Genomic DNA, 18036 nt, shown 5'->3' with positions numbered 1-18036 from the left:
GAATTTACAGAGAAAGGAAGAAAACAGCAGAAATGATAATTGGTAGAGAAGGAAAATAGCCACAGATGTCCTGGACATTTAACATCAAGGATAAAAGCCTATCTTAACTATAAGAGTAAAATAGAGGAAATTTCATTAATGCCAAATGGATTTCTTTGCAGATAATAACTATCAACATGAAACTAAGAAAAATAGAAAGCTGACATCCCGAAGACTTGGGGGATCTTCTCATCAGCCTTCCCTCTGATGTTCTGTACTCATGTTGATTTGGGTTCTCAGTGGGGCAGGAACAATGTTTCAACAGGGTCTAATGACCGAGGTCTCCTCATAAATCACACTGAGGGCGTTCGTGCCAAAGAAATCTGACTTTCTGCTAAGGTAATACAAAGTGGACTTGTAAATACCAGAACTGATATATTTTTTCCTTTGTGCTGAGAGTGTGCTAGGGATGAGTCCACCCCAGCCTCACTAGTCACTCGCCACAAGACCCAAATAAGTCACTTCATTCTTTAGGCAGTGTTTCAGAGCCTTAGGTATGCTGGGCTAGCCTTGAACTTTCTGTGTAACTGACTTGCCGAACTCTGATCCTCCTGCATCCACCTCTCAAATTCTAGATTACAGCTGTGCATCATCTCACTCTGTGTTATGTGGTGCTGAGGGAGGGACCCAGGCCTTCATGTGTGCTAGGCAAGTACCCTATTCACTGACCCTCACCCTCATACCCTTAAGTTGATTTTTATTTGGGTGTTCATGAAGATCAGAATGTGGAAGTGTAATGTGCAACACAAATGTAAGCTATTATCAACCCGGAAGCGCAGGCTCCGAAAACAGGCCTGGCTGCTTCTGCTCAGTAATAGACACTGTGCTGGTGTATCGGTTTTCCTTCCGATGGCTTACTCAGTGCTGGTCCTAATAGTTTTAGACAACCAGGTCTCTATAGTGTCATGCCTACGAGGTGGTTCTCTGAATGCAGACCAGCTGTGCTTCAGCTCCAGCCCCTTAATTTGTAAGCTATGGCCTTAGACATCTATACCTTCACTGAATCTGTAGTAATTGTGCCATCTTTTCACACACACACACACACACACACACACACACACACACACACACACACACCAAATCCAAACAAACAGAAAAGAACAAGTGAAAAAGAAAGAATGCTTTTATGTTTTCATTTTTTGTTGTTGTTTTTGTTTTTTTCTGGAGCTGAGGACTGAACCCAGGGCCTTGCACTTGCTAGGCAAGCACTCTACCACAGAACTAAATCCCCAACCTGTTTTCATTTTTTGAGTAGGGACTCAGTATGTAGTCTAGGCTGGCCTCAGATTTGTGATTTACCACCTCAGTCTCTGAGGGCTGGGATTCCAGACCTGTGCCACCATGCCTGCCTTCATATTCTTACTGTTTTTAAATCTCTTCCCTTCCAAATACTTCATAGCTCAGTCCCTAACACATTCTATTCTCCAGAAACAATACAAGTGACTTAACAGAAGCTGGTTATCCGGATCTGAGGAGGCAGGGTTGACCAGGAATCTCTCCTGAGCCAGATGATAGCTTCCATCAGTGTCTATGGAAACAGCCCTGAACTTTGAGTCATTTAGTGCTGTGTGAATGTCACATTAGCTTTCAAGGGGGCATCATTTGCTGCTAATTAATGGTCACTTAAATCCTTAATCTCTCTCCTGTAATTGATCTTTCTCCTTGGGCAAATTTGCATTCATAGTAGAAATGCAATTTATTATTTCCTCCCAGCTCATGCCAGAACTCTATTCTTTTCATGTACATGTAAGCTTAATTCCATTTGCTTTTGCTTTTTCTCTTTGTTCCTAGTCCTAGCCTCCAAAATGTTCTCTTTTTACCTAGGCTTTTGACACATTGTAGAAAGCATGGGTCTATTCTATGGACTATTTCCTCGATAAGATAGGAAAGAGAGAGAGAGACAGAGACAGAGACAGAGACAGAGAGAGATTTGACCCCTTATGAGCAAAGGGTACAAGGAACACACCGTCACCTCTCATCATTGTATTTTAATTCCTGGGTTGTATTTTGATTTCCTGGGTTGAATTGTGCCCATTTCAGGATTTCTCCAACTGAGACTTGAATTGGGAATTCCCAAGAGAGACTAAAAAACGCTGATGCCCAAAGCAAACTTTGTAGGGAAATCATGGGACCAGCTTGGTTTGATATTCCCGACTTACCTCCTTGGGGTACAACAGTGAGAAATGTTCTCAGATAGAGAGTCACACCACATGTTTTGACAATAACAATTCACACAAACCTTAAAAAATGATGTCCTGTGCAAGCCACCCACCTTTGTCCTGCATGCCCAAATAGCTGATCCCATCCTAAGCTTCTCCATGGGTGAACAGTCAGGGAGTTAAAATGCTCATTAAGTTAGCAGTTCTGATTGTAATGAAAGCAAACGTTCTGCTGCCCGCTACCTGCCTGGGATGACAACTCCAGCATCGTCGTCGTCATTAACCATTTTGGTCCCCACCCCCCTGACACTGACAAATCATAGAAATTGCTGCCTGTGGTGACAGGTGACAGGACCTCATTCATAAAGAAAGGGGTCCAAACAGAATTGTTGCACAAGGAGAAGTGATGTCATTCAGTTTCCTACTGGATTTCCCAGACTTAAATGGGCTCATCAAAATAGGGCCAATCCAGACGCAGGACACTGGAGACAGCTTTCATCTTGGACCGCATCAGGAGGTGTGCAATTTGCTGCAGTCCAATGACTTATCGAAGCTTCAAATCCCCCCCGGGTTGGAGAAGCTTCCGAACAAAATATCTTTTTGCAATTCAGAGCGTGCCCTCACAAATCTGTCACTTCCAATCCCTGGTGTTGGTTTCTCTTGTTTGCTTTCTCCTGCCTCGACACCAATCATGACTCCTCTAACAAATCAAGATGCCTGGATCAGAGGAAATGATTGTTTCCTAAAACCAGGGAGACTTTTCCCAAAGCAAAGATCTCATTTTCTGACAAGTACATTTTATTCAAAGACAGATGGTGTGAGAAAATAGATTTTTTTTCCCAATGGAAACAAAAGAGCATGAATTGAACTCTCATTAATTTCATTATGTGGAAATCCATGCAGATCTCTGGGATCAATGGATTGTCCATTACACATGGGAAATCAAAGGAAAGAAAGGAAAAATAAAACACAGGCCTGGGAAGTTAGCTCAATAAGAGTGTTTTGTTTCAAAAGCATGAGGATCTGAGTTTGAATCCCCAGTATCCATGAAAAAAGCTGGGCATGGCTGTGTACGCTTCAGCACTGTAGGGGACAAAAAAAATGAGCATCCCAGGGGCTTGCTGGTTGCTAGCCTGGCCCCATGCTCAGTGAGAGTAAGTCCAAGAGTGATAGATTGGGACACCCAATGTCCTCCATGTGGGTATATGCACCTGCTCACACTCATATACACAAACCAACATGGGGGTTTAGTTTGGGCTAAGGGTGTGGGTGGGTTTCTCATCATACCAGCAGAGCACATTACAGGAACAGTTTGAAATGGAACTCTAGGGAAGTTTGCATTCTCGAAGATGAAGTTGCTTTATGTATCTTTACAATGGAATCTCTTTTGAGGGCTTGTCCTGGCTTGTTTTCCTGTTGCTATAATAAACACCATGACCAAAAGCAGCTTGTTCATCTTACAGGTTACAGTCCACTATCAAGAAAAGTCAAGTCAGCAACTTAAGACAGGAAGTGGAGCAGATACCATGGAGGCACACTGTTTATTGGCTTGCTCCTGGGGCCTGGATCAGTTGCCTTTCTTATATGGCCTAGTTCCCCCCCCCCACTCCCCACCCCCCACACAATGAACTGTACCCTCCCTGCATCAGTTAGTAGTCAAGACAACCCCCCACAGACATGCTTACAAGCCAGTCTGCTGGAGGCAGTTCCTCAGTTGAAGTTCAAACCAACAACCAAGATTAGCCACCACAGGGTACTTGGGTTGTCAGCTTACTTGAATAAGTGTCTGCCAGCTGGCTGTGAATTTACACAGACTGGAGTCAGCTGACTATCTCACAAAAAGCCATCATGCCCCAGACAGTCTACAGCTCCCTGAAGAAGCTCATTATCTTTGTCTTCACAGCAACAGCTTTCTTTTCTAGGTATCCTAGGCACTGTGACACCTCATCCTAAGGCTTCCTCTCTGCATCGTCTCACCAAGCAGCTCTTACAGCAGTATCACAAGGATGTCAGGCCAGTTTACAACTGGGCTGAGGCCACCACTGTCTACCTGGACTTTTGTGTTCATGCTGTATTGGATGTGGTAAGGACTATCCTACCCTTGCTTGCTCGTGTTGCTCTGATCAATTGACTGATTGAATAATTGATTGATTGAGACAGGTCTCATGTAGCCCAGGATGGCCCTAAACTTGTTATGTGGCTAAGGATGGCACTAGACTTCTGATGTTTCTGCCTTCGCTTCCTGAGCACTGGGACCACGGGTGTAGACCTCCACAGCCGGCCTCTTGTTGAGCTCTGTGCTTTATGCAGAAACCTGTCTAGAGTTCTATTCCTGAGACTCTGGTTGAACTGCTGGTACTAGGCAGAGTCTGCATTTTTGGAGATGGGGTTGATTTACTTATCTTTTCCATTGTTCGTGGTAATGGCATAGTAAAGTAGACATCCAGCTCTGGGGGTTGCAGCTCAGTGGTTGAATACTTGCCTGTTGAGAGAGGGTTTGCTTGCTAGATCCACCGCTTACTGTCTGAAATCTGAAAAAGGAAAAAAGAAAAATCTCTGCCCTAGTTATCGTGAACGTATAAAGGGCTTTTCTAGACTGTTTGCTGAGGATGGGAAGAAGGACCCATTTGAGACCCTGTATCAAAAATAACAACAAAACAAAAGCAAAAACAACAGGGGGCTGGAGCAATGTCTCAGAGGTTAAGAGCACCAACTGCTCTTCCAGAGATCCTGAGTTCAATTCCCAGCAACCACATGGTGGCTCACAACCATCTGTAATGAGATCTGGCGCCCTCTTCTGGCGTGCAGGCACACATGCAGGCAGAACACTGTATCCATAATAAATAAATAAATCTTTAAAAAACAAACAGACAAAAGCAAAACCTTATAAAGATTTATTTTCAGCTCATGTTTTCAGATGTTGTGTTCCTCATCTAGTGGGCTTCATGACTTTGGAGCCTTCAACAGCATATACCACAGGAGCACACCACAGAACAAAGGCACTGACCTCACATGGAGAAAAGCAGGAGGGTCAATGGCATATCCTAGTGAGGAAGAGACCTCTTCCCAGGCCCTACCTTTTAAGGGTTTCATGACTTTCAACTGCTGACCCAGCCTTCAACATGCTTAGCTGGAGTTTCTATTGCTGTGTTAAAAACACCATGACCAAAAGGAAGTCGGCAAGGAAAGGGTTTATTTCATCTTGCAACTGCCAGGTCATCCCAACACCAAAGGAAGTTAGGGTAGGGACTCAAGCAGGGCAGGAATCTAGAGGTAGGAACCGGCGGCGCAGAAGTTACAAAGGAATACTGCTTATTGGCTTGCTCCTCATGACTTTTTCAGCCTGCTTTCTTTTTTCTTTCCTTTTCTTTTCTGTTTTTTTGAAGGAGGGAGGAAGTCTTAAATACAGGCTTACAGCACAATGGGAGAACCTCGGAGAGCAGAAGTTCACTACCAATGTTTTACAATCTTGCATCTAAGCTGTTAATGCCCAATATTCAGTCTGCTTTCTTAAACATTCAGGACCACCTATCTAGGGTTGGCACCACTCACAGTGGGCTGAGCCCTCCTACATCAATCATCAATTAAAAAAAAAAATCCTACAAATTTGCCTACAGGCCGATACTATGGAGGCATATTCTCAGTTAAGATTCCTTCTTCCCAGATGACTCTAGCTTGTTCCAAGTTGGCATAACACTAGCCAGCACACACACTGTCCTTTGGAGCACACTGGATACCTAAATCTCAGCTGCCCTCTTTGTGTAGACACCACCATAACAAAGCTGTACCAGTGTACCATCATCCCAGGACTCTCTGGTGTTGTTTCCGGTATCCCTACTCTTTTCCCAGTAAATCCTACAAATGCTACCATGTGTGTGTGTGTGTGTGTGTGTGTGTGTGTGTGTGTGTGTGTGTGTGTGTGTGTGTGTGTGTGTCTGTGTGTGTGTGTGTTAATAAATGCATACATGCTACAGCACAAGTATAGAGGTTAGAGGACAACCTTGGGTATTGGTCCTTACCTTCCACCATGTTTGAGACGGGGTCTCTCTCTTGTTCATTTCTGCATATGCAGACTGGCCCTTGGGCTTCTGGGGATTCCCCTCTCTCTGGCTCCATCTCACCACAGGAAAACTGGGGTTACAGTTCTTGCTAATGTATTTAGCTTTGCGTGGGTTCTAAGATCCCAAGTCAGATCCTTACTCATCTGTAACTCAACTGTGTCGCCAACCCTACTCAACCTTTATACTTCAAGAAGATCATAAACATGGAACCACATAGACATGGCCCTTGACCTTTGATACTTTTTGTCTGTCTGATTTGGTTTTTTGTTTGTTTTTGTTTGTTTTAGAGACAGGGTCTCAATATGGAGCCCAAGCTGGGATCCAGTTCTTACCACATCCTCCTGTCTCAGCCTCCCAGGTACTGAGATTACAGGCATAAACCACCACAACTGACTACACGGGTTTTATTTCACTTTTTTTTTTCTTTTTTAAAGGTAAGTCTCTCTCTCTCAAACAAAATTTTTAGTCCACTATGAAGAGACAGCAGATGTGGCAGCCACAGATGAACTGCCCCTTCACGGAGGCTTACCTACTGTGTGTAATGACAGTCCATTCCCTTCTGTTGTTCTGTAGTAGTCTAGGTCATTGCTCTTGTTTTTGTTCTAACTAGTCTGAAAACCTATTTGAATTGAAGTTATCTGGTTCATTTGCCAATACTATGCGGCTGTTTGTTTCTAGAATTCTGGTTTTGTTCTTATATTGTGTATATCCTTCCCTACCCCAGGTAACTTATTCATTTTTAATAAATATTCAAAAATCAAAATATTTTAAGCATTTTAATACTTTGTTTTAGTTATTTGAGACAGAGTCTCAGGTGGCCCAGGCTGGCTTTGAACTCACTATGTAGCTGAGGATGTCCTTTAACTCATGACTCTTCTGCCTCTATCTCCCAAGTGCTGGGATTCCAGGCATGCACCATCCTAATTTTTTTTTTTTTTTTAATTCAGTGCTGGGACTCTGATCATATCCCCGCCCATTTTTCTATTGTGATCTTAGCAATGATACACATTAAATCACAGACTCTCCTATTTCTGTGTGTGTTTGTTTTTTGAGACCAATATTTTGCTATGAAGCCCAGGACTGTATGGAATTCATTATATAGCCCAGAATAGCCTGGAACTGGTGGTAATCCTCCTGCATCAGCTTCCCAAGTGCTGGGAATATAGGCATGGTGGTGCATTCTGTAACCCCAACACTCTGGAGCCAGAACCAAGAGCATCAGAAGTTCAGGGCCAGTCTCAGCTACATGGCAAGTTTAGTGCCAGTCCAAGATACACACGATTCTATTAATCAATCAATCAATCAATCAATAGTACTCCCACAATTCCTCTTTTCAACAACACATTTCACTATTCCTTTTTTTAAAAAAAGATTTATTTATTTTCATTTTATATGTGATTTATCTTTGTGTGTATCTGTACAACACCTGCATGTCTTGTGCCTGTGGAGGCCAGAAGAGGGCATCCGATCCCCTGGAACTAGAGTTATAGACACTTATGAACCATCATGTAGGTGAGGGAAATCGAACCCAAGTCCTCTGGAAGAGCAGCACCTGCACTAACCCCCTGAGCCATCCCTCCAGCCCTCAAATTTCATTTTTCTCAATTTGACTTTCCCATAAGCTAGCAGAAGTGCCAGCCTATGATCTTAGATGGGACTGTTTAATTTTATGCCAGGAGTTAGCCTCACACAAAATGCCTAGTGTCATGTACTTCTAATAGATAACCCCTTAAGGTCTCTTTTTAAAAGTCTCTTTTTAATTGGATATTGAACTAGAATTTTGGAGACTTAATTTCTTGTGGCTGACGCTTCCTGGCTAGAAGAGATTCAGTTCCTCACTCTGTAGTCATCGGTGGGTTATTGCAACCACCCTGCTTCCTAAAGCCCAGTGTTAAACATGATCCTAAGAAAGACACACAATATGAGTGCCAGGGTGGTGTATACCCATGATCTCAGCACTCAGGAGGCTGAAGCAGGAGGATTGTTGTGAGTGTGAAGCCAACCTGAGAGATGGCAAGAAAGCCTGTCTCAACAGACACAAACAAACAAACAAACAAATAAATAAATGGCACACAACAAGAGCTATGCTATGATATGGACCCCCAGAGCAGGGGATAATGAGCCCTGAGAAGGGGTTAGGACTGCTCTCAGCTGCTTCCTTAGCCTTCTTCTTCTGATTTTTTTTTAATTGATTAAGATAAAGTAGAACTGCTCAGCTTTGGCTTCAGAGACTTACTTGGAGATAAATACAGAAGAGAAATAAAGTCTTTATATTAGTATTTTCCCTTGGAACAAGCATGTTAAGTTGAACTTTTAAAGTCTAACTCTTCCTGCCTTGGTAAAAGCTAGCAAAATCCTATCATTATTGTAGGTAAGGAAAACACTGAAGATACGGGTTCCCCCACCCCATGTTGTAACATATACTTGTTTGTTACTAGGCTAGGTTACGTGTATCTCATAATTAGAGTAAATTTTCTTTTGCATGTATATGTTCAAGCATGTTCATGCATGCAAATCTGTGTGTGGGTGCTGTGGATGCCTGTGGAAGCAACCTCACTGCCATTCCTTATGTAAAAATTATATTTTTATTTATTCATTCTGTGTGTGTGTGTGTGTGTGTGTGTGTGTGTGTGTGTGTGTGTGTGTGTTTGAGCCACAATGTGCAATGTGAGTCAGTTCTCTCCTTCTGTTATGTGGGTCCCAGCTTTTTGGCAGGCATCATCTCACGGGTGCCCAGCTATCTATCATTCCTTAGATGCTGTCCCTTTATCTGTTTTCTTTTTAAAGCAGAGTCTCTCACTGATCTGGAACTCGTCAAGTAGGCTAGGTTGGCTCACCAATGAGCCTTAGGAATCCACCTGCCTCTGCCTCCATAGCTCTTGGACTATAAGTGTGAGCCATTGCTTCCAGCATCTTTAAAATTTTATTTATTTATTTATTTATTTATTTATTTATTTATTTATTTACTTATCAGAGCTGAGGACTGAACCCAGGGCCTTGCCCTTGCTAGGCAAGTGCTCTACCACTGATCTAAATCCCCAGCTATTTTATGTGCATTGGTGTAAAGGTGTCAGATGCCCTGGAACTGGAGTCACAGACAGTTGTGAGCTGTCATGTGGGTGCTGGGAATTGAACCTGGGTTCTCTGGAAGAGCAGCCAGTGCTCTTAACTGCTGAGCCAACTCTCCAGCCAGCATTTTTTTTTTTCCAACATAGGTTCTGGGGGATCGAACTCAGATCTTTATGTTCACAAGCGTCCTTTTTGGTGCTGTGATAAAACATTGACCAAAGACAACTTGGGGAGGAAAGAGTCTGTTCGGCTTATAGGTTATAGCCCAACAAGAAGGGAAGCCAAGGCAGGAACATGGAGGCAGGAACATGGAGGCAGGAGCCTGGAGGCAGGAGCCGAGGCTTACTGTACTAGATTGCTTTGCCTGGCTTGCTCAGTTTTCCTTTCCTTTCCTTTCCTTTCCTTTCCTTCTCCTTCCTTCCTTCCTTTCCTTCTCTCTCTCTCTCTCTCTTCTCTCTCTTTCTTTCTTTCTTTCTTTCTTTCTTTCTTCCTCTCCTCCTCCTCCTCTTCCTTCTCCTTCTCCTTCTTTTTTGAGACAAGATCTCCCTGCACAGCCCTAGCTGTGGAACTCACTATGCAGAACAGGTTCTGACTCCCAGTGCTGAGTTTAAAGGCACGCTCCATCAAGCCTAGCTCAGTTATCTTTCTTACACAACCCAGGCCCACCTGTACAGGGATGGTACCACCCAAAGTGGGCTGGACCCTCCTTCATCAGTAGCAATTAAGAAAACACTCCCGCTAGATATGTCCACAGACCAATCTGATGGAGGCATTTCCTCAGCTGAGACTCCCCACTTCTCATGTCCAGATTTGTGTCAAGTTGACAGAAATTATATGACAATCAGACAAGCACTTTCATGAACTGAACTGTTCCAACACCCACCCTTTGAGTTCTAGGGTTATAGCACGGGTCACTACATCTACACATTCTCCAATTTGTTATAAGTTTCTTGTATTCTTATTTCCCACCACATGCATTGCAATATATTTTACTTCCAAGATGCTAGATCAATACTGTAAAATAGCTTGTGAGTTAAAAAAAAAACAAAAAAAAAACAAAAAAAACACTAATTCTAAGTTTATCTCTACTGATGACTAGGTTACTCCGGAGGCACTTTACAAACCTCACTATTATATTTAGATGAGCCAGACGAAGTGAGTTGCAGCCCTAGGAACAGTTCTGAAGGATCTGATAAAAATCACTCAGATTCTGTCCAGACTAGGATGCTCCCACTGTGAATAGCGAACTTGTTGGATGCCTCTGCCAGCAGCTGTACTGCTAGCAACTTGTGTTTGAATGAAGAGCTCCCAGCCTGGCTCCCATCACAGCACCTCGGCTCCCTCCTCATGTTTTGCCTCCTGTTTTGTTTATGGAAAAGCCTACAGTCTTGTCTTCGAATTTCTGAGGATTATGAGTACCTTAGGGAAATCTGATTATAGAGATAATCTACTCAACAGTGAAGAGTTTCAATTTGTTTCTATTGAGTTTTGTCAATTCTGAATCCTGGATACCTTTGTATTCCAGTCCATTGACTGGAGCCTCCCAGCCAGACGTTCAGGCATCTGTTTCCATAGTCTCTGGAACTAGGAAAGATAAATAAGAATGTGAGGGAATTATCTGTATATTTGCTAACCACCAATTTAGATCTAAATAGACTCCCTCTGTTAGGAAGACTAATGAATTCCAATTCTCGGAAATATCCTTTGCTTTTAACAAGCAAGATGGAAGGTATCGAAAGATTAAAAAAAAAAGAGAGAGAGAGAGAGGCACGCAGAGGGAAAAGCTGTGAATAATGCCACCAGAGAACCAATTACACTCACCAGCTGGCATTGGGAAACTTGTTTCTTTGACAAAAAAAAAAAAAAAAAAAAAAAAAGATTGTTAGTTTTAGCCTCAAACTACTTTTTGACATTGCATTCTTTAGGACTGAATGATGAATCTTCCTAGCCACCCCTATAAAATTCTAGGACAAAAAAAATTGTGCAGGCATCATTTCTAGGTGTAAAACAACAAAGCAATGAGCAGGAAGAGAGAAATGAGAGAAAGTATCGATATGGCTGGCAGTCATGGTCAGCTGGCTCAAACGATGGCAAAAGGAGGAGGCATCAAAACAGAGAGACCCTCTTCCCAGCTACCCGGTCAAGGAGAGACGTTTATAGGGTGCCAAGACAGTGACAGAGAAGTCAGGAAGAACAAGGGAGTTGTTGAAATGAAGATCGTATTCCTATGAGATCCTCAGCAGGTAAAGGAGCTTGCCCCCAAGCCTGAGGAACTGAGTTCCATCCTCAGAATCTACAAAGAAGAAGGAGAAAACCCAGTCCTAAGGTTGCCCTCTGACCTCCACACTCACACTCTGGCACATGTGTGGGTGTACATAGACACAGAAACATAAATGTAATTTTAAAATAAAAAAAGGTATTCCTGTGAGCATAGTTAATGGCTATGTTTCCCTTAGTATAAACTGCGTTTTGGATGTTTTAAAAATAGTATTTGTAGGGCATCCTCATTGATTGTAACTAAGCCTAGCATTACTTGGGTGAGTAAGGCATGACCTATTCCATAATCACTCGGCTCATATGTTTCCCAAAGAAGTGAAGTGAGTGGTATTATCTAATCTTGTGTTCTCAATAGACGACTTAGAAACAAAAACAAAAACAAAAAACCAAACTTCCAGAACCCCCGCTGAGCCAATCTTGGCTGGGGGTCCCCACTGGTCCTTCTACAAGCTGTTCCTTGGGGAAATATTTGTGAATTCAATCTTTTCACTTCGCACACCACTTTAAAAACCTGCCTCGCTCAAGTATCTATTTAAAGTCCATAAAAATCTGTAGAATCAGTAAGTTCAAAGCAGCCTTTGCAGAGCCGGAAACAGGGCTCCTTGTCTGCTCATTTTCTTCTTTCCTGCTGTACCTAGAAATGCATATTCGGTAATAACCCACTTCCTTGACTGTCTAAGGGGAAACTTAGAGCCCAAAATTTTATTGTGTTTCCTTTAGGGCTTGGGAGGTGGCTCAGCTGAGGAGTGCTTGCTTAGTGTGCAAGAAACCTGGGGTTCTTTTTCTCACCCTGGCATAAACTGGGCATGGTGATGCATGCCTGTAATCCCAGCACTAGGGAGACGGGGCATTAGGAACTGAATTCAGGTCTTCTGCAAGAGTGCTTTCGACCACTAAGCCATTTCTCCAGCTCCCGGATTAGGTTTAAAGCTTGGGTTTGGTCTCACATACTTTAGGCCAGCCTTAAGCTGCTTACACAGCTGAGGATGACTTTGAATACTGGGTGGGTCCTCCTATCTCTGCCTGGCAAGTGATGGTACCACAAGGAGTGGATCACCAAGCTCTACTCTAATTAGGTTTTGGTGAGTTTGTGGTTCAACTTTGATACTTTGTTTGGCAAATCACCCACCTGCCCTAGGTGTTCCTATACTTTGGGATGCAGTTGTTCATAGAGTCTCTTAGGAGTGTTTGTGTTTCCTTGGTATGTGTTTAACATCTTGGGGCTGGTGAGATGACTCAGCGGGTCAGAGCACCTGCTCCACCCCCAGAACTCACAGTGGAAGACAAGAGCTGACGACGGAAAATTGTTCTCTGACTTCAGCACATGTGCCATGGCATATACATGCCCACACAACACACACAATAATAATGATGATGATAGTGATATTTAAATGTTATAATGCCTCATTTTGTCAACTTTGTTTACCTTTATAAATTTTTATTTATTTATTTGTTTATTTATTTGTTTTTGTTTTTTTGAGACAGGGTTTCTCTGTAGCTTTGGAGGCTGTCCTGGACTAGCTCTGTAGACCAGGCTGGCCTCGAACTCACAGAGATCCACCTGCCTCTGCCTCCCGAGTGCTGGGATTACAGGCGTGAGCCACCACCACCTGGCCAAATTTTTAAAATTTTTAATCTGATTGAAAGTGTATGAGTATTTGCCTGCACATATGCACACAGTGCCCTCAGAATCCAGAAGTGGGTGTTAGAATCTGGAACTGGGTCCTTTGAAGAGCAACAAGCTCCCTTAACTGTTGACTCATTTCTCCAGTCCTAGAATATTTATATGTGTGTTTACGTATGTGTGTGTGCCTGCATGTCTTTATGTGTGTAGGTGTTTATGCAGGCCAGAAAAGGCCATCAGAGCTCTAGAAACTAGTCACAGGCAGTTGGGAGCTGCCAGATGTGGATATGGGAACCAAACTCAGGTCCTCTGCAAGAGCAGCAAGTGCTCTTAACTGCTGAGCCATCTCTCTATCCCACATACAAGTTTTTAATTTTGATAAAAATCCCACCTTTTTCATTTGTTGCTTCTGCTCTCATATCTAAGAAAACATCGCTTAATCCAAAGCCCTAAGAGTCTGAGGTTTTTAGTCTTAGCTCCAACATTCAGGCTTGTGATTCATTTTTATAGTTAAAAGTGGTTACTATATGGGTGAAACAATCTTTCTCTTTTAATCCTCAAGAACATCTTATTTTTGGAATGTCCTCTACTAGGTTAGATACGAAAAATGTTGGTAAAGAGGGTTTCATTGTTACTGCTTCTGTTTGTTGTTGGTTATTTTTACTCTTTACTCTTTGAGAGGTCCACCACCCAGCTCCCAAATAATCACACGGAGTCTTATTCTTTCTTATGAATGCCCCAGCCTTAGCTTGACTTATTTTTAACCAGCTTCTCTTAACTTAAATTATCCCATCTATCTTTTACCTCTAGACTTTTATTTTTCTATCTCTAGTCTATACACCTTTCTTTACTTCTTACTCCGTGGCTTGCTGTGTAGCTGGGTGGCTGGCCCCTGGAATTCTCCTCTCCTCCTTTCCTTGTTTCTTGAACCAAACCCTCTTTCCAGATTTCTCCTCCTATTTATTCTCTCTGCATCCAGTCCTACCTATTTCTCTCTACCTAGTTATTGGCCATTCAGCTCTTTATCAGACCAATCAGGTGTTTTAGACAGGCAAAGTAACACAGCTTCACAGAATTAAACAAATATGACATAAAAGAATGCAATACATCTTTTTATCATTAAACAAATGTTCCACAGCATAAACAAATGTAACACATTTTCAACTAATATTCCACAACATCTGCTGTTTGGGGAGGAGCCTTAACAATAAAATCACCCAGGGCTTGGGAGGTGACTCAGTGGTTAAGAACACTGGCTGCTCTTCCAGAAGATCTGGGTTCCATTCCCATCACCCACATGGATAAGTCACAGTTGTCTGTAGCTCCAATTTCAGGGAGTCCAATGTCCTTTTCTGGCTTTCATGGGCACCAGGCATGAACATGGTGCACAGATATTTATGAAAGTGTAAGTCATATACACATAAAATACTTTCTTTAATTAAAAATATTTACCGAGTCATTGCAGACATGGAAAATCACATCTGTTGCCAAGGAAGTACACCTCACCTATATTGAGCTCATCAGTCTGTTTCATAAGCAGATAAATTTAAACACAAAGTAACTTAACAGAAATGACTGCATGTGTCAGTGTAGATAGATTTCATTGAAAGATTATGAATAATATCTTGATTAGAAGTAGAAGTTTGGTCTCATCTTTTCAGCTCAATATTGGCTAAGACTTACATATCTTTTTTTTTTTTTTTAGTTTGATTAATGACAGAGTAACTAATTAGAGCAGGAAAAGAGATTAGAAAAATCACTCAAAATGTTAAGCGCATTTAGAGTGCTATTTTGTCCTGGATAATAGAGCAACATTCAAAGCCACAGGTGTGCATGATAAGCGGGAACTGAGAATACTCGGTATCAAGGAAGCTAGGCAATGTTTTTAAAATCAGCATTGGTTGGTTGCATTTGATTTTCCTCCCTCTTAAATTGTCAGAGGGTTGCGCTTGCCTCTGATAATTGACGTGCTGAGATTTCGTGGGGATGCTCTTGAGCTTGCCTTTGCTCACTCATGTGCTCAGATTCTGTGTGGATGTTCTTTTTTTTTTTTTTTTCTTTCTCTGCAGGACGTACAGAATCAAAAATTAAAGACAAGTATATGGTACCAAGAGGTAACTGATTCTCCTTCCCTTTCTGCATGCTGGGTTCCTGATGGGGATCTACCGCAAAACGTGGATGTTCTAAGGTGGAGGTACTGCCTTTAGGCATAGTCCTTTATCTCAGAAGAGGCCTAGTTTATTAGAATCCATGCAAGGATGTAATCATAGACAGGATTTCCTTCCCCCTAATAGCGTACATCACGGGGCTGATGAATTGGATCAGTACTCAGTTACATCAGTGCACTTAAGCTTTCTCATGTTGTTGTTTCCCACTTGACTACTCCTAACAGGTTTGGAATGATGAGTTTTTGTCCTGGAACTCCAGCCTGTTCGATGAGATTCAAGAAATCTCTCTCCCTCTCAGTGCCATCTGGGCCCCTGATATCATCATCAATGAGTTGTAAGTGTTCTGGAGTATATTTCTGTGACCTTTGGATTGTTCACCTGTTCAGGCCAAACACCATTTAATTCCAGTCATTGTTGTTGTACTTTTCGTTTTCTCTGGTTACTGGGGTCATACTACTGGGAATGTTCAGGATGGGATTGTCATGAGTTGACACCATTTAAAATACAGATTTGAAGGCTGGAGAGACGGCTTAGTAGTTAAGAGTCTGTACTGCTTTTCCAGAGGGCCAGGGGTTCAGTTCCCAGTACCTACATTGGGTAGCTCATAACCTCCTGTAACTCAGCTCCTGTGGATCTGATGCCCTTTTCTAGCCTCTGTGGGCACCTGCACTCACATGAGCACACTATCCCTATATACATATAATTTAAAATAACATACTTTAGGAAAAGATACATATTTGATTAATAATGCTTGGAGTTACTGTTTATGTTGTAGCTGTAGCAGGTGAGTTAATTGATGAGACTTGTCATTTCTGAGAGTGTGTGTCAGGGAGAATCATCTTGTGGGAAATACTCTGTCCTTTTTTCCCTAAGTTTAGCTTTGAGCCTCATGACCACTACCACCTCGTAGTCAGTTCTGTGTGTGTTTGGGAATAACTAAGGTCCTCTCTGTAACAGGTTCTCTTGTGTCTCATATAGTGTGGACCTTGAAAGATCTCCTGACCTTCCCTATGTATATGTGAACTCCTCTGGAACCATTAGTAACCACAAGCCCATCCAGGTGGTCTCTGCATGCAGTTTGCAGACATATGCTTTTCCCTTCGATATCCAGAATTGTAGTCTCACCTTCAACAGCATGCTGCATACAGGTAAATGAACCACAAGAGACACAGTCTGCTGTGGATACCTATGCTGTGTGGGCATACATAGGTGAAATGATATTAACTTCAGATCTATTTTACTCTTACACATGATTGTTTAAAAATCTAAACTTTGGATGGATGTGGCAGCACATGCTTGAAATTCCAGCACTTTGGAGGTGGAGGCAGGAGGATCAGAAATTCAAGATCATTCTTGGCTATAGAGCGAGCTTTAGTTTACCTGGAACACATGAGACTCTGCCTCAAAAAAAAATGTCTTGTTGTAGTGGGTGTTTCTAGAATTCAGACAAGGTACAATGCTATAACCCACCAGAGCTGTTAATTTGTTATTATGATATCAGGATTCTATCACCACTGAGAAGGTTCTAAAAGCTACAGGACACTTTTCATACACTGTGGAGAGCAGGCTCCAATTCTAAATTTATAGTCTAATAAAAGATTAGAAATATTTTTGCCCCCCACCTCTACTCTCTAAGTCAAATACTGGTAACACTGTGTGTGTGTGAGGCAGGATAAAAGGAAGGGCTCAAACTTGGGCTTGGGAAAGCGGGGAGGGGGTGGGGGGTAGGGGATGCTGGCTCCTGCTCTCCCCCTAGAAGTACATTGTTACTGTTATTTTTTAGTGGAAGACATAGACCTGGGCTTCCTGAGGAATAGAGAAGACATCGAGAACGACAAAAGGGTGTTTCTGAATGACAGTGAGTGGCAACTTCTTTCAGTGTCCTCCACATACCACATCCTGCGGAGCAGCGTTGGAAACTTCGCTCAGATTCGGTTTAACGTAGGTTCTCCTTCCTACCTGTTACCCACAGCTCTGCAGCCTGTAGCCTTCTCTATTGAGCCGTGGAATCTGCTCTATTGCATATTCTCATTGTCACCTGAGAACAGTGTGTTGAGATGGCTCTGCCCTTTCCCCTGTGCTGCAGCATTTGGGAGCAGAGATCCTAAGCTACCAAGCTACCACCGTAATTTACAAGGCAATCAGAGAGAGTGGTGTGCAGAACTCCAGAGATCTGGCTCACCTCACAGCAGAAGTCTTCAAACCTTTTGGCTTGCACAAACATTATCACTTCTAATTGCCACTGAGAATAAAGCCCAAAGCGATGTACACACCATCAGCATTACAACGAATTGGAAACAAAACAAAAAAATTGTCTCATCAGCATAATTGTCCCATTTTTAATTGAGAAAATTATCAATTAATTTCAGATGCAGATGCATAAAATGATTATATCACTAACTCGAATAGCTGAAGGGATGAGCCGATAGTCATCTGCATGACCCACAGAAACGAGTAGGACTGGGGATGTATCTGAGTTGGTAACTTACATGGATCCCTGGCACACATATACCGAGCATGGCGGCTCACATCTGTCATACCAGCACTAGGAAGATGGAGGCCAGAGGATTAGGATTGACTTTGAGGCCTGTCTGGGCTATATGAGATCCTATTTCATAAAAAGGAAAGGAGAGGGAGGG

At 42.5% G+C, this 18036-nt stretch overlaps 1 protein-coding gene across 3 annotated transcripts in view; it reads left to right on the top strand.

Moving 5' to 3' along the window:
• Htr3b (5-hydroxytryptamine receptor 3B) overlaps positions 1-18036 on the top strand; it is a 49477-nt gene that overhangs the window by 21333 nt on the left and 10108 nt on the right. For 2 of the 3 annotated variants that reach the window (XM_036191659.1, XM_036191661.1), the window contains 5 exons: positions 4121-4281; positions 15299-15343; positions 15622-15731; positions 16355-16545; positions 17181-17338. In XM_036191659.1, coding sequence (XP_036047552.1) covers positions 4121-4281; positions 15299-15343; positions 15622-15731; positions 16355-16545; positions 17181-17338 — 665 coding nt within the window. The remainder of the gene's footprint in view (positions 1-4120; positions 4282-15298; positions 15344-15621; positions 15732-16354; positions 16546-17180; positions 17339-18036) is intronic. The other variant, XM_036191660.1, reaches the window with a different exon arrangement.

This window comes from Onychomys torridus, chromosome 7, assembly GCF_903995425.1.
Source record: "Onychomys torridus chromosome 7, mOncTor1.1, whole genome shotgun sequence".
Classification (NCBI taxonomy): Eukaryota; Metazoa; Chordata; class Mammalia; order Rodentia; family Cricetidae; genus Onychomys; species Onychomys torridus.
Note: the sequence above shows the minus strand (reverse complement) of the source record. Positions and strands in the feature narration are given on the sequence as shown.